Consider the following 27,945-nt stretch of genomic DNA (forward strand, 5'->3'; position numbering starts at 1 on the left):
GGCTGAACAGGTGCATTGTCAATGAGCATTAATATTTTGAAAGGAATCTTTTTTTCTGGGTAGTAGTTCTCAACAGTAGGCTTAAAATATTCAGAAGACCATGTTGTAAACAGATATGCTGTCACCCAGGCCTTTTTGTCTCATTTATAAAGCACAAGTAAAGTCAATTTAGCATAATTCGTGAGGGCCCTAGAATTTTCATAATGGTAAATGAAAATTGGCTTCAACTTAAGGTCGCTGGGTGCATCCGCCCCTAATAAGCCTGTCCTTTGAAGCTTTGAAGTCAGGCTTTGATTTTTCTCTGGCTAGAAAAGTCTTAGATGGCATCTTCCAATAGAAGGCTATTAAGTCTACATTGATAAACTGTGGATTATTGTAGCCACCTCCATCTACCTTAGCTAGATCTTCTGGATAACGTGTTACACCTTCTCCATCAGCACTCGCTTCTTCATCTTGTACTTCTATGTTATGCTTCTTTTCTTAAACCTCGTTTAAGAAACCAAACTCTGCTAGCTTCAAACTTTTCTACAGTTTCCTTACCTCTCTCAACCTTGAGTTAGGGCCTTGCCCCGGATTAGGCTTTGGCTTAAAGGAATGTTGGGGCTGGTTTGATCCTCTATGCAGACCACTAAAACTTTCTCCATATCAGGAATAAGACTTTTTCACTTTCTTATCATTCAAGTACGCACTAGAATAGCACTTTTAATTTCCTTCAAGAACTTTTTGTTTGCATTCACAATTTGGCTAACTGTTTGGCACAAGACGCCTAACTTTGGCTTATCTGGATTTCTGACATGCCTTCCTCACTAAGTTTATCATTTCTAGCTTTTGATTTGAACTGAGAGACGTATGACTCTTCCTTTCACTTGAACACATAGAGGCCATTATAAGGATATTAATTGGCCGAATTTCAATATTGTTGTGTCTCAGGGAATAGGGAGGACCAGCAGAGGGAGAGAGGTGGGGAACAGCTGGTAGGTGGAGCAGTCAGAATACACACAACATTTATAGATTAATGGGCATGGTCTGTGGCACCCTAAAACAATTACAATTGTAACATCAAAGATCAATGATCACAGATCACCATACCAGGTACAATAAAAATGAAAAAGCTTAAAATATTATGAGAATGCCCAAAATGTGACACAGAGACATGAAGTGAGCACATACTGCTGGAAAAATTGCACTAATAGACTTGTTCAACACAGGGTTGCCAAAAACCTTCAATTTGTAAAATAAACAAACAAAAAACACATTTTCTGTGAACTGCAATAAAACAAAGCACAATAAAATGAGGAAAGCCAGTGGTCATCTTCCTCCAAAACCTGTTTTTCCATCAGTTGTATCTATTTATGAGAATGACAACATCATCTACTTAATCTAGAAATAACAACCAATTTGATTCTTGTTCTTCCTTCCCCACATCCAATTGATTGTACTCTCTGTTTTCCCTATCTCATGGCAACATGGTTGCCTTTCTGTCAATGTAGTTCAAGCTATCATTGCCAGTAGCTTAGAGTATTGTCACAGCCTCCTAACTGGTACTTCTACTCCAATTTATTTTTTGATACTTACACAAAGGGAATTTCTGCCGATGATAATAGAAGATAACATTAATTGCCTATCATATGCCCAGCACTATACTATGTGCTTCCTGTCTCTTTTTAATAGGCACAGCCACACGATAAAGTCAGAATTTTTGTGTTTTTTTTTTAATTTTACAGATGAGGCAAAATAGGTTTGGGGAGGTTAAAGAACTTACCTAAGGTCACAGAGATAGCTCAGAAGTGACAACACCAGGAATCCAAGGTTTATCTGGTTTCTAAAAACCCTGGTTGTTTTTTGCTTTCTTTGCTATTAGCCTGTTTGCAATCTTTAATGTCTATCCCTATCCCATCTGCCTTTTCCTTCTCCTTCCCTTCTTCCAACCCATGAGTCCTTCTTTTGGTTTTACTTATTTCCTTAAAGATTTACTTGTTAGTCATTTCAAGGAAGTCTGTCACAGCAGGCTCCTCTTCTTCCACCGTGTCCACATCTGTCCTGAGACCTCTTTCTCTCCACTCTCTCTTCCCAGCTGCTAAGAAAGGCTGGAGAAAGAAATGAATAGACAGGATGACTCCAACCTCTGCAGATGCAGATACACAAAACTCCAAAACTCCCTGCATCAAGCCAAGATCGCGCTACTGCACTCCAGCCTGGGCGACAGAGCAAGACCCCGTCTCAAAAAACCAAAACAAAACAAAAAACAAAAAAATAAAAACTCCCTGCATCTTTAGCTTTTCTCTGACTAACTCTCAGGCTTGCTTTACGGTTCTTATATAATGAACCAATCAAGTACAAAGTGCTTTGTAAAGAGAGCTATAAAGCACCCTGCACGTGTAAGGTGCAACTAACTACTCACCTTCCTTTTACATGCTCAGGGCTTCAACTGAGATATTCTGTGAGCAAGAATATTCTGTGTGCGTCCAAGCAGAGAATGGCACATCTGTGTTCAAGATAAAGGGAGAATAGAGCCCTAAATAATATGAAGTTGGCAGGGAAAATCTCTACTTAACATTACTGCCAGAGTCCAGCTTAAAACTTCATTGGGGTTGTGATAAGCGAGTAAGACAGGAAGAAAATGGTATTAATCTAAAAAACCCTCACTTTAAAAATCTCTCTAGGAGGGTTCCCCTCCCCCCAGGTCCCTGGAAGTTTTAAGTTTTTGCAAATATCCTCCCTTGTCCTGCCCAGGTCTTGTCCCTTCTAGTCCTGGCCTTCCCCATTCCTGGGGGCCCCCGCCCCTCCGACCCCTGCCGACCCGCGGTGGACTACAACTCCCGGCGTGCCGCGCGCGTCCGGCCGGCTGCACCAGGGCTTTGCGCGTGGCGGCCGCCGAGCTCCGCGCGGGGCAAACCTCCCAGCTCGGCCATGCGGGGAGGTAAGTAATCCGCCTGTGCGGCCAGGGCGTGGAAAGGCGCCCGCCCTCTCCTCTCTCCGGGATGGAGGGAAAGGAAGAATGCCGCAATGAAAACCGCTCTGCCCTCCCTCATCTTGGCCGTGTCCGGTGCTCCTGCAGCTCGTTGCACCCACGGACGTGGGCTCTCACCGTGGAGTGGAATGGGGGCAGAAGCGTGCCCTGCCCCACGGAGAGCCGGGGCTCGCCTGGGGCTGCTGGCAGTGCTCGGGGAGCGGGACGGGGTGGTGGCACGACTCGGCGGGGTGCCCCGAGAGCGCCACACCTACACCCTCGACTTTCCAAAGACCGGCTTTCCCGGGGAGCCCCCACACTAAACGCCAGCGAACCGTCTCTCCGTGAAAGTCTTAGCCAGAAACTTTCCCCGCTCTGTCCCCAGTGCCACAGAGAGTCGTGTGGCTCTGGGCCCGCGCTGCTGGTCCAAGAGCCAATTGGTGTCTTCTGCCCCTACCGTCCCCTCTCCAGGCCAATTCTCACTTGCCCCTGAGACGCCATTCCCGGCGCAGTGAGGTCGGCCCTGCCCTCGGGCGACTTCAGGCTGGACGCACCTCGGGTCGGATCCCGGGAGGCAGGGCCGGCGGCTCCTTTGGGACCGCGCTGGTTCCCTACGCGAGTCCTTTCTGCCTGGGGGATGAATGCTGATCTAGAAAAGAAGCCAATCAAAGTCAACAGCTTCCCGCCCTTCCTAACCTCCTCCCCTCTCCCTATCTGAGCCCGTTCCCAAGTGGGTCGAAAGTTCTGTTCCAGAATATTGACACCAAAGTTAATTTCAGCAATAATTTGGAGATTTCAAGATCTCCAAAGTTATTTCAGCATATCCCATAATGTGCTGGATCAGAAGGTCTTGTTTGGTTGCCTCTCTCCCTCACCCCCACACACCACATACACACCCACATATGTACCACACCCACACACAAAGTACACCACATAGTACACACATTACACACACATATTTTATGCTACATACTACACACACTTTTTATCAGCAGAGGATTGATGTCAGTTTGTTGGAGGGAGTGTGTGAGTACTAGTGTGTGTGTATATATATATACATACTAGTGTGTGTATATATATATATTCACAAGTGTCAGTTTACTACCAAAGTTAGAAAAACTAGCTGGTAAGTGAAACCTCCTGTTGTCATAATTTAGAGTGTCTTTGTGGCACACTTTTTATACCACGGGATTAACTTCCTACAACACTTTCTGAAACTTTACTGTTGTGTAACAGGCAAACTTTTGATCACAGCAGGCCAGATGGGAGGGGATGTCCCTTTGTACATGTAGGAAGAGATGCTTGGAAAAACTTCACAGAATCCTTTCTCCTGTGGCTGTGTCTCAGGAAGAGCTGGGTGTAACTACAGTCCCTTTGCCTTTTCCCCCTCAAGAGTGGAGAGCTGAACATGCTTTTGTTCTGAGCAGCACTGTCAGGACAACCCCAGCTTCCCAGAACACAGAACTCCCAGTCCAACTCGCTTCCAATTTGGATTTACTGGGAGAATAGTTCAGGAATTTCAGATCAAGTCCAAAAGCATTATGGAATCTGTGAGTGAAAGAGCTCTTTATCTCCGTAAGAGTCCATCATTTTGAGATCAGCAGTGGTGAAAGATCCACATGCCTGACCCGTGTTCAAAATAGTGCTCAAAATATTTAATTGGTTGCTAGATTACTATTGTTTGCCTTTTCAAGGGAGCAATGGCAAATATTTGAAATCTTTCTCTGCAGTGATCTTTAAGGAAGTCGAAAATTTCTAATATAATTCCTGGAATAAGTAAAGGACCAATTTTTGACCTTGAAATTCAGGTTCCAAATTTAGATCAAAGTTGATCTTCTAATGTCCTAAAAGATTATTTTTAAAAAGGGAGGCAGGCAACTTTCTCCTAAGATTCTACCTGAATTCTACAGCACATTACAGCAACACATAACTTTTCCAAGATCTTTCTGGGAAACCTGTGTTCTGTGTCCTGTTTTGAGTAGTTTTGTTGACCATCTTGACCTAAAAGTGTACAAATGTTGATTGATGTTTATTTCAATGAAGAGGCAACCATGTATGTTTTCTGTGTATGTGCAGAACATTTATGGGATGAGATTATTCCCCTGGAAGAGTGGTTTAAGCCAAGCACGGAAACTGTGAGAATGACCAGGGTAACTTAAACAAAAGATCTTGCCCAGCCTCTCTGCTCCACCTCCCAGTTTTCTGATTTGGTATTTAGGATGATGGCGGGAGAGACTATGAATTTTGGGGTGGGCATAATGTCTTTCTACTCATATGCAACTAATATAGTACCGGGTACTCATAGATGGTAAGTGTTGGTTGAATTTCTTGAATTATGCTTTTTGTGCAACTGGGATAAACAGTTAAAATTAAATCTCCCAGAACTAATTGTTTTCATTTTGTAGAATAAGGTTTTGTTTGTTTCAGTCTGAATTTTTGCTGGCTTCATTTGGCAGAATAAATGCCAAAATAAAAGAATGTGGGCGTTTTCAGGAGATCTGGTCATCTATTTTGCATCCTCTCTGAAATATGTTACTTCCTGCATAATGAAGTAAAAGGATTTGCTGCTGGGCAGTGCTTTCCTTATTCTCACAAAGAGATTACTTAAAAGCCAGCCCTGGGAACTTTGTCCACCAATCTCTATTAGGAAAAAAAGAGTAACATGGAACTGCAGCTTCCAAGTGTTCTCTGGTTATAGCCCATAAGCACTGGGTTCTCGCTCTTATTTTTCCCTCTGGGGAGAAAACGAAATAGTTTGAAACATGACATCCATGCTCACAACAACAGCTAAGACCTATCATGCAGCAACAATGAAGGGGAGGGAGAAAATAAGAAGCTGTTGAGAGAGCTTGTTTTTCTTTGTACAAGACAGGTGCAGGGAGAATTCTGCAGGTTTTGGACTCCTGACTCATTCTCTTGCACTAATTGTGCTGAAGGTAGTTAGCAAAAGTGAACAGGCACACTGTAGCTTTAAAAAGTCAGCCATGAACCAGAAGGCAGTTGGTGCAGCTTGTGTGTGATTCCTAACGTCATGTTGGCTGAGAGCCAGCCTGGTTTTATTTCACTGTGTCAAATTGTACCTCCTTATTGAATTCCTTTGCCAGCCTACTTTGTGAAAGAAAACATTGGGGTTTCTTTGGCTGTTCTTGATAAGCCTATAAAAAATGATATTTTTTAGTTGCTTATAGGTAGGTTTTCTTTTTACTCTTCCACAAAAAAAGAAAATAATAGTAATAATAATAAGACAATGTAGTGTGATGTTGCAGAGTATCATTGTGAGTGTTTTGTTTTGTTTTGTTTTCTGAGATGCTTAGAAAATGGTGAATGTGTAACAGTTTCCAACTGAAGTGAAATCATATTCTGTTAGCATGGAGCAGCAGCACTATCTTCCTGTCTACTCTATAACGGTGTGTGAATGTATGCTAATATCTATCTATATATTAAATGTTGGATTTCTCTATCAATGATCTAAGTGGTTTAGCAACTGGAAGTTTGTGTGTATGTGTGTGTTTCAGGAGTGAAAATTATCCCACACTTATAGTGTTATTTGTTAATCATCTACTTCTCTAACAGTGATAAAATCTTGCGAATATACTAAATGATGCACTTGCCATGTCAGAGTAATCCCTAGAGAAGGAGTGCCGAAGTATAAAGTGATTTGAGTGGAAATGTATTTATTTTATGGCTTCAACTGAATAAGAGCAAACACGTTTCGGGACTGTTTCTTCCGTTTTTTTTTTTTTTTTTTTTTTTTTCTTAAAGCAGTTTTGTTCATAGCTTTTCATTTTGCTAATTGCATATTAATTGTGGAAGGCTTTTAATTTTCACAGCCCTCATCCTACTAAACAAAAGACAGAATGATGGATGCTACAATATCTCCTTAAATGTTTTGATGATTTTTCATAAATCTAATGAGCTACCTAGTCTTTTACACACACACACACACACACACACACCCCAGCACCACCTTTCTGTGCTAAGGGCTATCTGGCATTTTTTGTGAGCTTCCTGCTTTACCACAGCATGGCCATCTCACAGACGGGTTTTTGAGGCTTTCGTTGAGAATGTGAGGTAGGGGAATACTTACTGACAAAAGCTTTAAGTGTCCTTCTGCATTGGAATGAAAAAATCTAGGAGCAAGGGGGAGTGGACAAAAAAAATCCAAATGCAATAAGAAAAAACAAATCACAGCCCATAATGGGAGGGGGGAAGGAAAAGCGGGTTTGTTTTTCTCTACTTTGACTCATTTATGAGTTGCAGTGTCTTAAGTGAGAGCTAGGCACCCAGGAGAAGCTGTGCCAGTTCACACAGCACTTGTTTTCAACAAGGATTCAATTTCATTTGCAAATGCTTATTGTCAAGGCAGGGAGTGCCAGTACAGATGAAAGCACCCCAATCCGTCTCCTCCAGTTCTTTAGGTTTAATCACATCTCTCCAATCGCCGAGGGAACTGGAGATTTAAACAAACATACGTGAACTGGTGTGAAGCTGTAAAAGGGACCATTATGTTTCCGATTCAGAATATATATTCTTCTCTTACTTTCTAAGAATTAAACACAAGCTTTTCTCCCTTATTGATTAGTTGCTGAAGTAAAGGAACCCTGCAGCCTTCCCATGCTATCTGTTGACATGGAAAACAAGGAAAATGGCTCTGTCGGTGTAAAAAAGTAAGTGAAGCTGGCTTCTGAGTTCTGCTTCTGCAAACAACAGAGGGACTTGGTTTCTATTTTTGTACTTCTTGCTTATCTACTACAATACACAGTTCGGAGGTCGCCTTGGTTTGTCTACGTTGGCCAGCAACCTCCCTTCTCCCCCCCCCACCCCAGTTACCTTTTTCCGTATTCCATTTCTAAGACGGAGATGACTCAGACATCAAAATATATATGAAAGGTTTGTGTATCAGGCTTTGGAACAAGGATGGTTGAGGATTTCAGCCCTGCATTCTGTATATTGAAACAAAAACTCCAAGCAGAGACTCTTCCGTAGACAACACAGAATGAGGGCAGAAAATTGAGTTCAATTTTTTTTTTTTTTTTTTTTTTTTTTTTTTTTTTTTTTTTTTTTTGAGATACAATCACCTCTAACTCTGAAAACTAAGAGCTATAGTGCAGGAAGGGGAAAAGCTTCAGTAAGAATATAGAATATAGTTTATCAACTTCTCCGTCCTAATTTTATGAACTGTTTAATGAATGTGAAACATTTCAGTGCATACATGGTGTTTATGTTAATGTCTCTTCTCACATTTGAAACTTGTGTTTCTATGTGTTGTGTAAGAGTTATATACTTGATTCTTTTAAATGGGAACATTCAATTGCATATGTAACATAATATTTTGATATTTATGAGTATATGAAAAAATATATATTCTCACTTAGGAGTTATAGCAAAGCAATAAGTACTTTGATTACAAGGAGAAAGTAAGTTCCAAGAGGGAGTTATCTGTTTCATTTCTTTCCATATCATTTAGTTTAAAATTGACATCAACTTGAGCTTTGGAGGAAACTAATTAAATATAATCCATAGAAGCTGTGATATCTAAATGAGGAAACAGTGTGCTATATGTTTATGAATAGAAGGTATATTTTGCTCCACAGCAAAGTTACATTAAAACTAACGTAATAAAATCTGTTTTTTAAAGTTCTCGGGTAATTTATATATCAGTGCCATACTGCCTTGCTTATTACCATCCCTAAAGTTTGGGGTAGGTAGGTGGAGGAGAAATGAAGGAAACAGATGCTGTTTTATGTATGAGTTAGATCAGTGTTATCCAACAGTACTTTCAACAATGATGGAAATGTTCTGTATTTGTGCTGAAATGGTAGCCACTAGCCACATGTGGCTACTAAGAACATGAAATATGACTAGTATAAGAGACTGAACTTTTATTTTTTACTTAATTGTAATTAGTTTTAAAATTAACAGCTTTACTGAAGTATAATCCTTGCATAATAAATTGCATGTGTGGAAAGTAAGTTTTGATATTTTTATCCTCTCTTGAAACTACTGCCACAATTAAGATAGTATTTCCATCACTTCCAAAATTTCCTTATGACCTTTTGTAATCTCTCCCTCCTGTCCTTTTCTGCCCCCATATCTCCTGGCAACCACTGTTACGCTGTCATTATAAATTAGTTTCCTTCTTCTAGAATTTTATATAAATGAATGTGTAGACACCCCCCCACACACACACACATATAGTTTCTGTCACTCAGCATAATTAATTTGGGATTTATCCATGTTATCGTGTATATCAATACATCATTACTTTTTAATTACTCAGTAATATTTCATTGTTTGTATCTGCAACAATTTGTTTACTACCATCCAAATGATGATAGACATTTGGTTTGTTTCTATTTCTTAGGTATTATAAATAAAGCTGCTTTGATCATTTGTGTACAGGTCTCTGTTTGGACATATGCTTTCATTTCTCTTTCATAATTACTTAGGAATGGAACTAGCTGGGCTCTATGGTGGGTGTCTGTTTAACTTTTTAAGAAACTGCCAAACTGTTTTCTAAACTGGTTGTCCCATTTTCATTCTCACCAGCAGTGGGTGTCGTGTTCCAGTTGTTCCACATCCTCGTGAGCTTAGTGTGATCAATCACTTTCATATTAAATATTATATCAGGTGTTTTATGTTTTAATTTTTATTTCCCTAATGACTAATGATGTTGGGCATCTTTTCCTGTGCTTATTTGCCATTCATATATCTTCCTAGATGAAGTATTGTTCATATCTTTTGCCCATATTTGTATTGGGCTAGCTTTTTCATATTTATTGTATAGAGTTTTTATATATTATGAATGTGTCCTTTATCATATATACTATTTGAAAATATTTTCTTTGAGCATGTGACCTGTCATTTCATTCTCTCCATAGTATCTTTCAAAGTATCAAAGTTTTTAAATTTTAATGAAGTCTAGTTTATCAATTTTTTTCTTTTATGGATAGTGCCTTTGGTGTCATATTTAAGAATTCTTGGCCTAATGCAAGGTTACAGTTATTTTCTCCTAGGTTTTCTTTTAGAAGTTTCACAATTTTAGGTTTCAGGGTTTAGGACTATGATTTTTGAGTTAATTTTTGTTTGTGATGTGAGATAAGGGTTTGAAGTGTTGAAGTGCTTTGTGTGGTGGTGGTAGTAGTGCTATGGATATCCAATCTTCCCACCTCTGTTCAAACACTTCTGCAACTTTGTTGAAAAATTATTGATCATATATGTGCAGGCTTATTTCTGGACTCTGTATTCTGTTCCATTGATCTTTTTGCGTATATTTATGCCAATACAACACTGTTTTGATAAATGTAACTTGAAATCAGGTAGTGTTAGCCATCCAACTTTGTTCTTTTTCAAGGGTGTTTTGCCTCGGTACATTTCAATATGAATTTTAGAATTAGCTTGTCAGTTTCCACCAATTTTTTTTTTGAAAATCTGTTGACATTTTGATTGGCATTGCATTGAATTATATATCAATTTGGAGAGAGTTCGTATTTTAACAATATTGTGTCTTCCAACAAATGAACACAGTATTTTTCTCCATTTGCTTAGGTCTTCTTTAATTTCTCTCAGCAATATTGTGTAGATTTCACTGTGAAGATCTTGCACCTTTTTGCCAGATGCATCCCTAACATTTCATGTTTTTGATGCTATTTTAAGTGATATTGCTTTGCTAATTTGAATTTTCAATTATCTTAACGTATACAAATACAATAGATTTTTTATATTGATCTTATATGCCACAACCTTACTAAACTCACTTATTACTACTAGTAGCTTTTTAGTAGATTACACCACATTTTGTAACATAGACAATTATGTCTTGTGAATAAAGACAGTTTTACTTCCTCCTTCCCAATCTGAATGCCTTGTATTTCTTTCTCCTACTTTATTACACTGAGTAGAACCTGCAGTGAAAAGCTGAAAAAAGTGGTGAGCTGGGTATGGTGGCTCACACCTGTAATCCCAGTACTTTGGGAGGCCAAAGTGGGCAGATCACACATTCTGAGATGGAAGAGTAAGTGAATCTTATATTTAATTTTATATTCAGGGTCTTCAATAGTAATAACCAATAAATCAGTAAGAAAAGCACAAACAGAAAATACCAAAGAAAATGGCCAAAACATGAGCAAACAGTTCACAGAAGAGGAAATATATATGGCCAATTAACATATGAAGAGATGTTTAGTACCATTAGTGACCAAAAAATGCAAATTAAGATCATAATGACGTACCCATTAACTTGGCAAACATTTTAAAATGAGGCAATTCTAATCATTAGTGAAGATATGGATAGGATACAATGCTAGCAGGAATATTAACTGATAGGGCAGCTTTGCAGAACAGTTTGGTACTTTTTCTAGTGTTAAACAGTGGAATATTTTATACATTAATAATTCAATTTCTGGATATATGTATCAGTCAGTGCTGTCCAACAGAAATAAAATCTGAGCCCCATATGTAATTTTCAATTTTCTAGTGGCCATATTTAAATAGGTAAAATACATTTTAATAATATATTTTATTTAACTCATTATGTCACGTTAACGTGTAATCAACATGACATTATCAATGAAATATTTTACATTTTTGCACTAAATTTCCTAAATCTGTTGTGTACTTTACACGTAGAGCAAGGGGGTACAAACTTTTGGCTTCTCTGGGCCACATTGGAAGAAGAATTGTCTTTGGCCACAGATGAAATACACTACCACTAACAATAACTGATGAGGACAAAAAAATCTCATAATGTTTTAAGAAAGTTTGCGAATTTGTGTTGGGCCACAGTCAAAGCCATCCTAGGCCACATGGAACCCGTGGGCCACAAGTTGGACAAGCTTGACTTACAGTATTTCTCATTTTGGACATAAACATTTCATTGGACATACTTAATCTGCATTTATATTTCCTAAAATTTACAGTTCAAAAGGTAGGATCACATACCCAAATAATTCCAAACATATTTAAAAGTTTTCCAAAAACTGAATTATGTGAGAAATTATTTTCTTGCAATATTTATATCCACATTGACGCAACTGATTTGTCTTGATTTGACTTTGAAGCAAAAGCATATTGATTTCAAAACTATGTCTGTTCAAGTTAAATCAATTTACTAACACATGTCAATATTACCAACATTGAATTCAAAGAGGTTTTGCATAAACTGATAAGCAACAATAATCTTATCAATTTCAATAAATCTGCAAATTTTCTTGAAGTTTATTCATGTTAGAAAATGTATGAAATTATTATTGTATATTGTATTGCACTCTGAAAAGTTGCAATTTTAGCCTAAAATGTTGTTCCTCTTTAGCTAGATCACAAATCAGCTTTTCATTTCCTTGGAACTTCAAATTTAGCTGTTTCATATGCAGTGTGATATCAAAGTTACTCAGTCGTTTTGTCTTTAATTTTGAATATTTGGCCAGGCGCGGTGGCCCATACCTGTAATCCCAGCACTTTGGGAGGCCAAGGCAGGCAGATCACTTGAGGTCAGGAGTTCGAGACCAGCCTGGCCAACATGGTGAAGCGCCATCTCTACTAAAAATACAAAAATTAGCTAGGCATGATGGTGGGCACCTGCAATCCCAGCTACTTGGGAGGCTGAGGCAGAATTGCTTGAACCCAGGAGGCGGAGGTTACATTGAGCTGAGATCGTGCCACTGCACTCCAGCCTGGGCAACAGAGCAAGACTGCCTAAAATAATAATAATAATAATAACAACAACAATAATATTTGACAAACATTCCTTTTGTTTCAGTAAAATCTTGAACAGTAGAGCAAATCTTTGTGAATCTTTTCTATTAGTCAACAAGCATTGGCAAAGAACACAGATTATTACATTCATTGTCTTCTATTTCTTTTAACAGTTCCATTAACAGGCATTGATCCATAGCATTTGCAAATATATGCTGAACAATTCAACAGTAGTATCTGTAACACTTTTCAAGAGTCTGCTTCAGAAAATGAAACATAGATATCATACAGTGGAATGAAGCAGTGAGAAAACATTGGTCTTTTGTTTTAAAATTACAATAAATTCCAATTTTAAAATTCAGATTTTAAAAAAACTAGCATTGCTGGAGCACCATCCATCTGGATAGAATTTAATTTTGTGTATCTAGCTAAAATTCTTTGACAGAGATAAAAGATTCAAAAATATCTAAACCATGAATTTAGTTTTTCAAGTTGTAAATTGACGTTTCTTTATAAATTAGGAAGTCTTCTGAGATGCAGCATACCTCAAGGATTAATTAGGCAGTGTCTTTATGTTGTACTTTCATCTAAAACTAAAGTTTTAATGGCTTTTTACATTTTGAATCGGTTGGTCTTAGGTTTTGTTAGAAAGACCTTGTATTCTTCAGGCAATTGTTTGGTGGCTTGATTGGAAAATCTTTCACATTTTGTGATAATACCTGTTGAGTGTTTTCTGATAATATTCTAGCAAAATTTCTGTAACTGAAATAACCATATGTCCATTGAAAAATTGTTTGTCTATGTAAAGATCCAAGCCATTTATAGCTAAACAAAGTTATAAGCTCAGATTCTGTTTTAAGTCATATTATCTTTACCTTTTTTTACACAACAAACAGCATTTTCTTTCTCTTGCTATCTTCTAACAAATTGCAATTGCTATTCATCATGAAATTTCCAACATACCTTCTTTCGGTCCCTTTTTTCTTTATTGTATGTTACTAGTTTCTGCATCTCCTCTCAATTCTGCTTTCTTTTAGATTTTAAAATTTAACTGTGCTTATTTTAACTAAAATATTAATTATATAATAATTAAAATAATAGTAATAATTTCAATTTAATTACCAGTTACAATATAGAAAGGGATCCTCATAACTCCTGCTGTCCATAAGCATTCAGCAAACACATTACAATGTTACCTGGGTGAATAGGAAAAAATTAATTTGAACTGAATCAATCTCTGACACCAATCAAACGGGGGATGTACTACCAGAGAGGACACATGCACCTGCCATGAGAACTTCAACCATAGTACCCTATAGGATGGAACAGTTCAATTAAAATGTAGGCAAAACAATGGAATTGTGTTTAACATAAACACATTTTGTACCACTTCAAGTTTTTACATTTAAACTAAATTAAATTTAAAACTTAGTTCCTCAATCAAATTTTAAATGCTCAGTAGTCACATGGTACTAGCTGCTATCATATTGAAAAGCACAGGTGTATACCCAAACTAAATTCTTGCATCAGGGGAAAGGTTATATGAACATGAGGTTGAGGGTGATGATTAACTCAGGTGGGGAGAGCATGAATGGGGAGCTCTGAGTCATGTAGATAGATATGATTATTATTAAGATTCCAGATTTTATTTTGCCTAGTAGGTCCATGAGTATTTATTTCATTTTTTAAAATAGCTACCTAAATAACTAAGATGGAGCCATCTGAATAGTTGAGATATCCTTTTGGCAGTTTTGTACACATACTGTATGTATCCACATGGATACATAATTCAAGAATATATACATATATTCCCATGCACTAAGAATGTACACATATATGGGAGCATACACAAAAATGTATAAATATATTCAAAACACACATACAAATAGGCTTTTATTGAACAAATGGGATCATAGTATTCTCTTTTTGTGGATTTCAGATTCACAGATTTGGAATTAATTATAAACATTGGTTCCTGACACACTCTTATCATTGATCTATGTTTGGCCATGTTAGATTCATGTTAGAATTTAGACTAAAAATTTTTTAATCCATGTATTTAACGTGTATGTGCATATCTGTTCAAATCATGAGAATTCAATTTTTTTTCCCATTTGCTTAGTCTTTCTCCCTTTTTCAGATGAAAATGTCTTTTCCCCTTTTCATTTTATCCTAGGACGGGAGAAGGAATCAATGTTTCCACATGACACATGCATGTAGTAAGTTCCTTTTCAACAGGAAGCAGTTTATTTCCCTACCACCACCATGCCCCCAAGCCCCTCAGTGGAGAAAACTACTGCAGTAGAAAGTTCCCAGTGATGAAGCTTTGCAAGGACTTTCAAAGCAAGCCATTTCTTATTAATGCCACTTCTTTTCTTGCACATGCGTCTTCACCATATTCCTCTGCCTTTGTGTTCACTGTGTTGTTTCATTTTGAAGCACAGGCATTTAAAAAAATTTTGGAACTAACATTCCTGTCATAATTAGTAATATGATGCTTTTTTTTTCCTTGGTAATGAATGCTGTAAGGTTTTGAACTAACTGTGAAATAATTACTTTTGAAATAGTCCTCTCTGAAACCTAACTGCATACCTGTTAAGCTGTGTATTATGTTAAAGAAATTACCATTTTTGCTCATGTGAATTAGAGGATTAGAAAGTGAATGACAGAACTAAAATATTAAGGTAGACTTAGAAGTTACTTTGGTATTGCTAGAGTTTCAAAACTCTGACTTCATTGTAGAGTTAAGAGAACTTGTATAAAACATTGTAGAAAAGAGAACTTTTCATATAACAATAATAAAACAACAGCTACTATTAGCTCATTAAAAAAACGCCCAACCATGCATACATGTACAGCAATCTACAGGTCAGTCAGGTCTGCATCTCCATGGGAAGCAGTCACATCCAGAAATGAATAAAAAACCTCACAGGTCCTTGATTGCTTGCCCGGAAGCCTGGTCTGGCTTCTCATGAAAAAAGGAATGGGAAACCGACTGAAGTAACTATGTGCCTGATCACTGACTTCAGCATTTGTTTATTTACTCCTAAGCCTATCCTCTTGCAGTATAGAGCATAAATAATTATCAAGTCTCAGATGTATCTTCTTTGAAAGCAGTGAGGGGATTTTATTCAGCTTGCTAGGTAGTTTCTGCGCGATCTCTCCATCAGGCACACTTTCGTCTGTTCTGTCCACTCTTCCCAGACCCCACAACCTCACTGCCCTGACCCTACCTGAATGTGTGATGGTTCCTGGAATGCTCTTCTTCCCAAAAAAACAGCAATGTGGAAAGGGGTGGGGGTGGGGGGGGGGGGTGTGGCAGTGATCATGATGGTAAGATGTTGTATCCTAAAAGCCAGGGAAAGTATTAACTCCCAAGACATTGTAAGTGTCTAGTTATTAAATATCTCTTAACAGTCTGTCAGAAAATGAAAAGAAAGAAACAAACTGAGCCAATAATTCAAACCTGAAAAGTGACCTTTCTAGCCAGAATCTGATGTTGTAAACCCTTTTCCAGATGCGTATGATAAGATAAGTTAGAGTGTGCTATGGTTCTTCCCTCCCTCCCTCCCTCCCTTCCTTCCTTCCTTCCATCCTTTCTCTCTCGCTCGCTTTCTTTTTCTTTCCTTCCTTCTTTCTTTTTTTTCACTTTCTTTTTTAATGTGGTAAGAACATTTACTATGGGGTTCTACACTCTTAACAGATTTTTAAGTCTACGATACAGTATTATTATCTGTAGGCACAATGTTGTACAGCAGATCTCTAAAACGTATCCATCTTCCAGGCAGAAGTTTTATACCTGTTGATTATCAACGTCCCCTTTCCCCCTTCCCTTAGCCTCTGCCAACCACCATTCTATTCTTTGCTTCTATGAGTTTATTTTAGATACCTCATATAAGTGAAATCATGCAATATTTTGCCTTCTTTGACTTGGTTATTTCACTTAATGTTCTCAAGGTTCATTCATTTTGTTGAAAATGTAAGGATTTCCTTCTTTTTTAAGGTTAAATAATATGCCATTGTAAGTATGTACAGCATTTCTTTTTTGAGGTGGGTCTCCCTATGTTGCTCAGGCTGGTCTCAAATTCCTGATTCAAGGGATCTTCCCATTTCAGCCTCCCAAGTAGTTGGAATTATTGGCATGAGCCACCAAGCCCAGCTATTACACTGTATTTTTCAAATTCATTTATCTGTCAATGGACATTTCAGTTGTTTCCATATCTTGGTGAATAGCGCTGCAGTGAATATGGGAGTGCTAATATCTCTTTGAGTTCCTGATTTCAATTCCTTTGGATAAATACTGTGAAGTGGGTTGCTAGATCACCTAGTAGTTCAATATTTAATTTCTTGAGGAATCTACAGTTCCGTAGCAGCTTCCCCATTCTGCATTTCTACCTTTTCTACCAACAGTATGCAAAGGTTATGATTTATTCACATCCTTGCCAACATTTGTCATTGTTGTTTTGATAATAGTATCCTAAGAGGTGTGAGATGATATCTCATTGTTGCATTGATTTGCATTTCCTTGATGATTGGTGATTTTGAACCTCTCTTCGTATATGTACATATTGGCTGTTTGTGTTTCTTCTTTTGAGAGATATCTATTATGACCTTTAACCATTTTTTCAAATTGGGTTATTGGTTTTTTTGCTATAGAATTGTAAGAATTCCTTACATATTTTAGAAAGTAACCTCTTATCAGATACATAGTTTGCAAGTATTTTCTCTCATTTCATAGGTTTCCTTTTTACACTATTATTTCCCTGGCTGTATAGAAGCTTTTTAGTTTTATGTAGCGCTGCTCGTCTATTTTTGCTTTTGTTGCCTCTGCTTTTGGTGTCATATCCATGAAACTATTGCCAAAACTAATGTCTTGAAGTTTTCCCCCTGTGTTTTCTTCTAGATATTTTACAGTTTCAAGTCTTATGTTTAAGTCTTTAATCCATCTTGAGTTGATATTTTGTGTATGGTAAAATATAATCCAATTTTATTCTTTTGCACGTGGCTATCCAGTTTCCCCAACACTATTAGTTGAAGAGACTCTTCCTTCCCCATTTTGTATTCTCGGCATTCCAGTCAAAGATCATGTGACCATATATCCATGGATGTATTTCTGGGCTCTCTGTTCTGTTCCATTGATCTATATGTCAATCTTTATGCCATTGTCATACTGTTTAAATCACTGTTGCTTTGTAATATATTTTGAAATCAGGAAGTGTGTTGCCTCCAACCTTGTTCTTTCTCAAGATTGTTTTGGCTATTCAAGATCTTTTCTGGTTCGATATGGATGTTAGAATTTTTTTTCTATTTCTGTAAAAATATCATTAGGATTTTGATGGGGATTGCATTGAATTTGTGGATTGCTTTGGGTCACATGGAAATTATAATAATATTAAATCTTCCATCCATGAACTTGAGATGTCTTTACATTTGTTTATGTCTCCTTTAATTACTTTCATCAATGTCTCATAGTTTTTAGTATGAATGTCTTTCACTTCCTTAGTTAAGACTATTCCTAAGTATGATGTTATTGTAAATGGGATTATTTTCCTAATTTCTTTTGCAGATAGTTAATTATCATTGTATAGACATGCAACTGATTTTTGTATGTTGATTTTTGTATCCTGCAACTTTGGTGAATTTGTTTATTCATTCTCACAGGTTTTTTTTGTGGAGTCTTTAGGGTTTTCTCTATTTAAGATCATATCATCTGTAAATGTAAGGACAGTTTTACTTCTTTCTTTTCAATTTGGTGGCTATTTATTTCTTTGTCTTGCCTAATTGTTCTGGCAAGAATTTCCAGTCCTATGTTGAATAAAAGTGGCAAGAATGGGCATCCTTGCCTAGTTCCTGATCTTCATAGAAAAGTTTTCAGTTTTTCACCTTTGAGTATGATGTTAACTATAGCCTTTTCATAGATAGCCTTTATTAGGTTAAGGTAATTTCCCTCTATCCCTACTTTGTTGAGATTTTTTTTTTTATCATGAAAGGATTTTGAATTTTATCAAACACTTTTTTATCTTAGATGATCGTGTGATTTTTATCCTTCATTCTGTAAATGTGATATGTCACATTAATTGATTTTCGTACGTTGTGCCATCCTAGGAATAAATCCCACTAGGTCATGGCAAATGATCTTTTTAACGTACTGTTGAATTCTGTTTGCTGGTATTTTGTTGAGGATTTTTACATCTATATTGAATCAGGGGTATTGGCCTATAATTTTCTTTTTTTCTGTGTCTTTATCTGGCTTGGTAAGAGGGTAATACCGGCCTCATAAAAAAAAGTTCAGAAATGTTCCCTCCTCTTCAGTTATTTGGAAAAGTTTGAGGATTGGCATTCATTCTTCCTTAAATGTTTGGTAAAATTCTCCAATGAAGCCGTCTAATCCTGGGCTTTTCTTTTATGGAAGGTTTCATACTACTGATTTAATCTCCTTACAGATAGGTCTGCTTGGATTTTCTGTTTCTTCATGATTCAGGCTGGTGGGTTGTATGCTTCCAGGGACCTATTTCTTCTAGGTTATCCAGTTTGTAGACCTATAATTGTTTATAGTAGTCTATATGACCTTCTTCATTTCTGTAGCATCAGTTGTAATGTCTTTTCATCTCTGGTTTTATTTATTTGAGTCCTCACTCTCTTTTTCTCTTAGCCTAGCTAAAGGTTTCTCAGCTTTGTTTATCTTTTCAAAAGCCCGAGTCTGAGTTGATTTTTTCTTACTGTTTTTCTATTCTCTATTTTACTTCTTTGTCTAATTTCTTTAGGTAGAAAGTTAGGTTGTTTGATATCTTTCTTTTTTTAATGTAGGTGTTTGTGACTAGAAACTTCCCTCCTAATACTGCTTCTGTTTCATTTCATAAGCTTTGATATATTGTGTTTTGTTTTATTTGTCTCAAGATATGTTCCAATTTCACTTTTCATTTGTTTGACCTATTGGTTATTCAAAAGTGTGTTGTTTAATTTTCATGTATTTGTGAATTTTTCAGTTTTCCTTCTGCCATTGATTTCTAGTTTCATTCCATTGCAGTCAAAAAAGATATTTTGTATGATTTCATTAATTATATATTTGGTAAAAATTGTTTTGTAACCTAATATGTGATCTGTACTGGAGAATATTCCATGTATGCTTGAAAAGAAATGTATATTCTGCAGTTGTTGGGTTGAATGTTCTGTATATGTCTGTTAGGGTCACTTGGTCTACAGTATTGTTCAAATTCACTGTTTCTTTGTTGAATGTTTTCTTGAATATTGATAATATATGGGAATTAATAGTGATACTTGTAAATGGCACTATTTTATTTTTCTTACTGAAGGTAAAATTCATTCCTTGATATGTTATAGTTATCTGTTCATTCTGATATATGGTCTCATGATAAATAAGTCTTTGATTATTCCCTTCGATTAAATGATAATGGGTTAAGAATTGAGTCTGTTTATTATTTTGAGTTATACTATTTTTTCCATTGTAAATACCTGCCCTGAAGTGTACATTTCAAAAGAGTAAAATACATAAAACTATAGAGTCAGTTAAGCATATTAAGACATCATATTTTAAATGTGAAAACAAAAGGAGTTTCAATCAATGCCAGCAGAATTCACAGACATTGACTATATATCTTTTATACATTGTCAGCCCTCAAGGACTGCTGTTTTTTTATATAGTTTCTGTCTTGCTGCTGAGATCCCTACAGAAGAAAAACCAAGTTTGTCTAAGCAATGAAGCCACACCCAAATCCTTTGGAACAAAGACCATTGTGCTGTGGCTCAGAGCAGGGAGGAAAAGTTCTTCAGGTAGTCTCTAGACTGTTGTGTTTAGTATTAATGATTAGGATATGAAATGTTTATGTTTGTGTTTGGCATGAATTGTATCTGATAGTGAATAAAAATTATTCATTGAGTCTGCTTGAAAGGAGTGTTCTTGGCCAGGCGCGATGGCTCACACCTGTAATCCCAGCACTTTGGGAGGCCAAGGCAGGTGGATCTGAGATCAGGAGATCAAGACCACCCTGGCCAACATGGTGAAACCCTGTGTCTACTAATAATACAAAAAGTTAGCCAGGTGTGGTGGCATGCACCTGTAGTCCCAGCTACTTGGGAGGCTGAGGCAGGAGAATCACTTGAACCTGGGAGGCGGAGGTTGCAATGAGCTGAGATCCCGCCACTTCACTCCAGCCTGGGTGACAGAAAAAAAAAAAAAAAAAAAAAGGAGTGTTCTTATTTACACTAGGGGATTTTAGTTGTACTAGAATGTACAAATAAAAAGAGGACAAGGAAAAGAGGCTGTTTATAAGATCCTTTGATTTCAGAAAGATGGGTTGGGAAGACATTCCAGGCAGAGGTATGCCAAGGAGAGAATGCTGTATGATTTCAGAGGAAAGCCATTAGCCTGAGGGAAGATACCTGTACAGAGGAAAGAAATTCTGCAGGAAGATGCTCCATCCGTCTGGGGTGCCTGCTCCTAGTCTTACTGGTGACTCAGGGCTCCAAACCCTTTCATCCACACACCTAGCACAGGCTGACTCACATTGCCATGTTTACTATCCATCCTTCTTTCACCCATCTATTTCCCCTGTTCCTTAACCACTTTTTGGAATAGAGCTGGAAACAAACATCATGACCCTCTTCATCCCACAGCTGACCTGAGATTATCCTCTTCATTAGACTACGAGTTTTCAATGCTTATTAAGTGCCAGGCTCATAGTAGGCAGGTTAAAATTAAGGGGACATTAAACTGGTCTCTTTATAATGAGCAGGACTAATCCCTGGAATTTGAACAGAAAGGGTTTGACTGACATAAGCAAAGCCATGGGTATGGAAAAGTCTAGGATGTTGCCCAGTTAGGTTTGAATCAAGCATCTGAACTCTAAGCTAAAGAATTTGGAATATACAGAAGATCTGATGAATTATTTGCCTTTTCAATGCTTTCATCATTTTGATGTGCTGCATCTAAGTCAGTCAACTCTTATTTATCTGAATATTTAAAAATGGAAAATGCCCTGTCCATAAACTTTCAATCATCCTTTCTCTTTTTGGCCTGCCGTTTAGCCAGATCCCTGCTTGTTAGCATGAAGGGAGAGGGAGAAAGGAATGGAACTAACACTAACGTTCATTTAGTTGCTTCATCCTTAGGTATGTCATAGGCAAAGAGATCAATATTAATTTATTAGAATCAGAATTAAATTGCTTTTAGCCAGAGGCTGTTTTAAGACATGAGCAAAGAGTAGGTTAATTTCATTTTGAAAATAAGTTATAAATATCTAGGCAGCACAAAGTTAGAGTGCACTGCTGAGTGTAAAAATAAGTAACATTCAGAATCAGCTTTATAAAAAAAGTAATGTGACAAATATATCATCATAATATGTTAACCAGTGTCTAAAGTAACTTGCTCCGAACTTTGAAGTGGAAATACAATTGATGAATATAATGGAGTTGTGATATTACATGTGGATTGCATTTCCCCAGAGTACCCTTTTGGCCTGACCAACTCTCAGCATCCGTAATATCATAAATACCATAAAATGTACATATGCTAGAAAATAGTTTCAACTATTTTCTGCCTGCCTTCTTACAAAGGGAAATGGAGACTTTTGCTGCCAGAACTTAAAATTATGATGTGCCAACATGAAAACTTCATCATAAAGGCTCAGTTGATCTGAATATATCTCCCAAATTTGTTATTATTGCATTTTTGTCCCCGTGGTTGTGTCTCTCTAACTCTCATTAAAAACGAGGTGATTGTTTAATTAGGGTATAATCATTTCCTTGTGTGAATTATTCACGCATGATATAATTTTTATCAATACTTGATGGACCTAACCATATGCACAAGGACTAAAAGGTGACTGAGCTAAATGGAAACATTGATAATTTGATTAAGTGCTGAGATTTCTTGCTAATTTTAATAATAAAGCTGTATATAAAATATATATTTTAAAGATTATGTGCCTGGAAAATACTCATAAATTTATCATAGTAACATGTATTATATTCTAAGAAACATTTTGCTATGATGATAGTGAATAATAAATATCAAATGAAAATGGCACTTTTGTATCTGCCATTTCATTTTATCAGCGCAAAATTAGCAGCCACAATGGAACCACCACCTGGCAGGTATTTTAAACAGTGTGACATTTAAATTCCCTCTGGAATTTGACATGCAAAGGTCATAAGAAAAGATGTGGCGAGAATGGACCATTTATAAGGAAATAACTAAAGCTAAGTGTCTCAATTTGGATAAAATATCAGTCCTTGGGGAGACATCTTGTATTCCTGGCAGAGAATGGTGCTGCTTAAATCTATCCTCCAGTACCTTCCCATGTCAAATGTTATCTGGTTTTGGCACTCTGGCTCCTGCCCTGCACACCCTTCCACTTGGCCTACCCTTGTTATGTTATTTTTGGATCATCACCAGCTTTCTCCTTAAAACTGTTGCTGAAACCACTGGAAGAGCTCAGTGAAATCACCCATCGTGCATTAACACAAGCAACCTAGAAGTGATGGTGTGTGCCTGCGGAGACATGCCTCTGCAAGCCATCCCCTCTCTGGGGCCCCGCTCAGAGCGTGTTAAGGGCAATAAATGCCTTTTTAAACTGCCATTGAAAATCTTCAAGTGTTCTAGGCAGGCTGAACTAACCAGCCCTCCCTTACATAAATCCTCAACCGCACTTCGTTCACCCCTTGATTCGAGTATTCCTCAGAGCTAGCTGTTTCCACATCTGCTTTCCCTCACCAGATTGTCAGCTCCTTGAGGGCAGGGACTATGCATTCCCTGTCCTTGTAACCCTGCATCTAGCACAATACTGGGAAGACAGACTTTCAATAAATATCTGTTGTGTCAATGAATAAGTATAGTCTTGGAGTCAAGCATATCTGGAATCCAATCCTAGCTTTATCTACCATGCGATTTGGGGTGCATTTCTTAACCTTTCTGAGCCTTTGTTTCCCAAAAGCAGGTTACAGTAGCCAGTTCACAAAGAGGTGGGAGGCTGATATTGAGTAATGTGTGAAAAACAGATTTTAAGTTGTAAGTGCTCTCTGGTTGTTAGTCCATTGTGATATTTTGCTGTGTATCAACTGTGTACCAGTCAGGCTGTGCTAGGTGCTGGTGCTACAGAGATGAAGATAGATTTTTCTTCTCAGGATCTCAATAGTCTAATGTGATTTTTTTCCACGTTAATTTGGCCTTGGGGGGCTATCAGGCTTTTAAACATAAGTAGATCAATCATTAAATGTATTGGTTGGTTTCTAACCCCCTGTTTCTTCTGGGTGAATTCCTTACCCTCTGAATGAGAGAGTGCCCTGTTCCACATCTATTCATGGTACACTGCCAGCAGTTTTACAACTCTTTCTTCTCTGTGGCGTTGTTATACTCAAGAATATTTCAAAATTATGGAAGTCATGATGTTATATCCCACCAGAATAAAAATCAGGAAAGCCTCCCATCTTAAAATTACAATGTAACACATTTTGTTATTACAATTGAGTATTCTTTTTAAAATGTTTTATTTTAGGTTTGGGGCTACATGTGATGGTCTGATAACTATTTTTGGTGAGGAAAGGCAACTAACTGAAGTCAACCACAGGGAGAGTGAATTCAGATGTTTTCTGGGGGCACTTAAAAGTGTGTTTGATGGGGCTCTGTGTTCACTATCAGAAGTGAACTAATTAGAAAACTGTAAAGATTTGTTGGAACAATGAACTCCTTTCCGAACATTCTTCAAAGACACCTTAAGAGAGAGGGAAGGAAAATGGTACCTTGAAGAGGGTCCTCAGTGCCAGTTGCTGATTGCTTGTGTTGCTAGTGTATGGAAAATTCCAGCACATGAATAATTTTTTAAAAATTTACCATTGATTTAAAAACACATAGTTAATATTTAGCAATGTTAGGGTGAAAAATAGGTTTTCTTCCTGATGTATATTGCCTGTTAAATGGTAGGAAGATTGTGTGTGTGCATGTGTGCACATGAGTACATGTGTATACAGGCATGCAGTGGTTATAGATTCACCATCTTTAAGTCCAAAAGAGAAGACATTTAGAGTATTGGCTTTAAATGTTTTTAAATTAGGTGCTGTTGAGAAATGAACGATCACATGTGCCATTGATCAGTGACTCCCTTTAACTAGTACAGAAGTTGATTTTGTTTTCTTAAATCAAATATTTTAGGTTCCTGCTATGGGCAAAACATGCTGGGGAATGAGGTGGCTGGATCCTTGACTCTTAGACCTTTAAAGATCTTCAGGAATCTCCCTAAATCTAGCCAATTTTGTTTCCATTAAAAGTAACCTGGATCTTTTCAACTTCTACTAAATATTGAACCGCTCAAGCTTAGTTCTAGGCCCAGCTCTCTTCTCCTCCTCTCTCAAGATTTCCATTACTGTCTAAATGCCTCTGTCTCCCACAGGTGTATCTAGCCCACTCTTTTGCTTTGTGCTCTAGACTTATAGCCCACATTAAATCTCTACTTGGGTATAGACAGTACCCCAAATTTAGCATGTTCAGCTGGATGGATGTTACAACCATCCATCCAATTCCATGACACTTCTACTCCCTCCATTCTCTATATCTGGTCTAGCACTAAGTTACACTGATTTTATTCATTAGCTATCTTTTAAATCCACACAATTCTCTTGTTTTTCATAACCACCACCCTTGTCTAAGCATGATCTCTGGCTTGCATGACTGCAATAGGCTTCTCGTTGACTGGCTCCTCTCCAGCGTTCTCTTTCAAAATGTGAATCTGATCAGGTCACCCTCTTTACACAGGACCATTCAGTTCTCCTCATTGCTCTTAGCAAATATCCAGAATCCTCAGTGTGGCCTCCAAGACCTGCATGGCTCCCTTGGCTGTATGTGTTTCTGCCACAGGGCCTGGAACATTCTTCATGTGACTTCTTCATACAGTTAATTTCTGACTGCTTTTTAGATCATACCTGAAAAGAAACTCCCACGGGAAAGCTTCCCCTATCGCTTAAACTATCGTAGTACGTGATGCTTGTCCTTCTTAACATTTAGCATAACTTGCAGCTGGATATTTACTTGTATGATTATTGATCAATGTTCACTCCCCACAGGACTGTAAGGCCCATAAGAATAAGGGTGGTGTCTGTTTTGCTCTCCAGTGTATTCCTAGTTGGAGAGGTGAGGAGGGGCTTTGTCCTGAAGGACCTCCAAAGCAAAGTTAGGCTGTGTGATTGGATATACACTCTGGGAAAATCATCCTGGATGAGGTATAGAGAAAGCGAGACAAATACTCCCAGTGCAGAAATAAGGCAGAGTCCCAGTAACTGCGGGTCATTACCATTCTTTATTCTACTTCTCCTTTCCCTCCTCTCTAATCCAATAAAGAGCCTTACTCACAGACCCTCTCAGACAAATGCTTGATTGTCATCTGTTTATTTATTTGAACAATATGGATTAAGTTCCTAAGTACACTCTTGATACTAGGAATAATAAAATGATAAATGGTCTAGGCTCAAATGCATATCTCCAACCTGTATCTCCGACTCTAATGGGAGAGACTGTTCAATAAACAGAGGGTATAATTCAATGTGGAAGGTGCTACAATGGGAGTTTGAATGAAGTTCTAGAAGTCAAAGGAGGTTATGACTAAAACATACCCTTGGAAGAGCCAGAAAAATGCCTCAAAGAGGAGGTAGTTTTGTACTGGTAGAAATGGTAGAGTTTTGTCCAATAGAGACAGGTGTGGGGGCATTTTAAGTGGCTGGGACAGAATGTGCAGAGGCTCAGATCTATAAAAGGACTTGGCCTGTTGTGGAAGGGCTTTATCCTAGATGTGTGGGGTTGGGGCTAGGGAAGGTGTTAGGAAGACAGGAAGAGAGAGAGGTATGTTGAGGTCATATTGTAAAAGGCCAGGTGTTCTGAACTCAGAAGTATGAATATCATACTCTGGGCTGCCAGCAGTCACTGGACCACTCTCAGTGTCTCTGGATTAAAAACCAGAGGAAATAATTTACATTAAATGTCAAATGGTTTATTAGCAGTGACTAAGCCAGTGAGAGTAATCATCATCTGAACCCAAGAAACACGAGAGGCCTGCCCCAGAAGACCCATCTGTGAGCCTGGCCACACCCTTGTGCAGACACTGCCATGACAACTGTCTGGATTTGTGTTTTGCAGTTCCATGGAAAATGGGAGACCACCTGATCCTGCCGACTGGGCTGTGATGGATGTCGTCAATTATTTCAGAACCGTGGGATTTGAGGAGCAAGCTAGTGCTTTTCAGGAACAGGTAACTTGGTCTAGAGAAACACGGGATGAACATGTGATGAACCCATGGTTACCTCCCTTCCTGATCGTGGGCATAAGGGAGTGAGGAGGAAGAGGACCAAACAGCAGGGAGGAATCAGTGAGGCTCTGAGAAACTGAGGGGAAGGCGAATGGATGTTCCAGGTGAATTATCCCTTTGTGCAAGGGGAAAACTCAAAGCCGGAGACAGTGGCAACTGTGGAGAAGAAGGCTAAAGCTCATTTACGTCTGTGTCTTCTGAAAGACTGATCATACTCAGGGGTGGAGTGAATCAGCCCTACCTTCAATGAAAACACACTAGAAAGCAGAAAACAGAAAAGAAAGGAAAAGCAGGGACAAACCTGACCAAGAGACATGCACCACCTTCTACTACTGGCCTCAGCACCCAATGAACTATTAAGCCCTTTGCAATTTGCTTTCTGGGTGCTTAGCAAGGGAGACTGGAAAAAGCATAGGATTGATAGTCGAATCCTGGTTCTTCTATCTCTATGTGACCCTAGGCACATTACTATGTCTCTCTGAGTCTTGGTTTCATATTTATAATATCAGACTGTCAATAACTCTATAGGGATGTTGTTGTGAGGATTAGTGGCCAATATATGCACAGTGCCTAGGATGGGTTCTGGCATAGTGTTGATGCTCAAAAAATGGGATTTCCTTTCCCTCAGGTCCAGGGTTGGTATCAGAAAGAGGGAGGAAGGGGCAGGAGTCCGTCCCAATTGTCTAGGTGATTCTTAGCTCCATGTTGCAGGCTGCACCAGGTCTGCAGGGGTGGTCATCAAGGGGCTTTGACCTGAGGAGGCAAGTGGAGGCAACACAGTGTGGTTCACATGAGGCCAGTTCTGTGGGTAAACACAGAATTCCTATTTCTCCATCAATGAAGGCTGCAGTTTTCTAAGCATTACATTTTCTTTTCTAATATAATATTGTAGGGAGAATTAAAAACTGAAAAATCCCTTCAGCCATTGTTTATTCTCTCAAACTGTTAGCTGTATGGCCTGAGTTTGAATAAGGTAAACTTTTCTAATATTGC

General features: G+C 38.0%; 1 protein-coding gene and 1 long non-coding RNA gene across 10 annotated transcripts in view; one reads left to right on the forward strand and one right to left on the reverse strand.

Moving 5' to 3' along the window:
• Window positions 1-1,474: 1,474 nt before the first annotated feature.
• Window positions 1,475-3,588, reverse strand: LOC108527692 (uncharacterized). Its single transcript, XR_001884895.1, has 3 exons — window positions 3,505-3,588; window positions 2,402-2,485; window positions 1,475-2,087 (listed from the first exon to the last, which is right to left on the reverse strand). It is a non-coding gene; the product is annotated as an uncharacterized LOC108527692 (long non-coding RNA).
• SAMD13 (sterile alpha motif domain containing 13) overlaps window positions 2,725-27,945 on the forward strand; it is a 98,553-nt gene continuing 73,332 nt past the window's right edge. For 2 of the 9 annotated variants that reach the window (XM_017869113.1, XM_017869117.1), the window contains exons 1-4: window positions 5,964-6,138; window positions 6,257-6,357; window positions 7,533-7,617; window positions 26,784-26,895. In XM_017869113.1, coding sequence (XP_017724602.1) covers window positions 7,565-7,617; window positions 26,784-26,895 — 165 coding nt within the window. In that variant the 5' untranslated portion in view covers window positions 5,964-6,138; window positions 6,257-6,357; window positions 7,533-7,564. Of the gene's footprint in view, window positions 2,921-5,942; window positions 6,139-6,256; window positions 6,358-6,956; window positions 7,022-7,532; window positions 7,618-26,783; window positions 26,896-27,945 lie in introns of those variants that run through there. The other 7 variants (XR_001884894.1, XM_017869110.1, XM_017869112.1 and 4 more) reach the window with 5 other exon arrangements.

The sequence above is a fragment of the Rhinopithecus bieti genome, unplaced genomic scaffold (genome assembly GCF_001698545.2).
Source record: "Rhinopithecus bieti isolate Rb0 unplaced genomic scaffold, ASM169854v2 scaffold_4600, whole genome shotgun sequence".
Classification (NCBI taxonomy): Eukaryota; Metazoa; Chordata; class Mammalia; order Primates; family Cercopithecidae; genus Rhinopithecus; species Rhinopithecus bieti.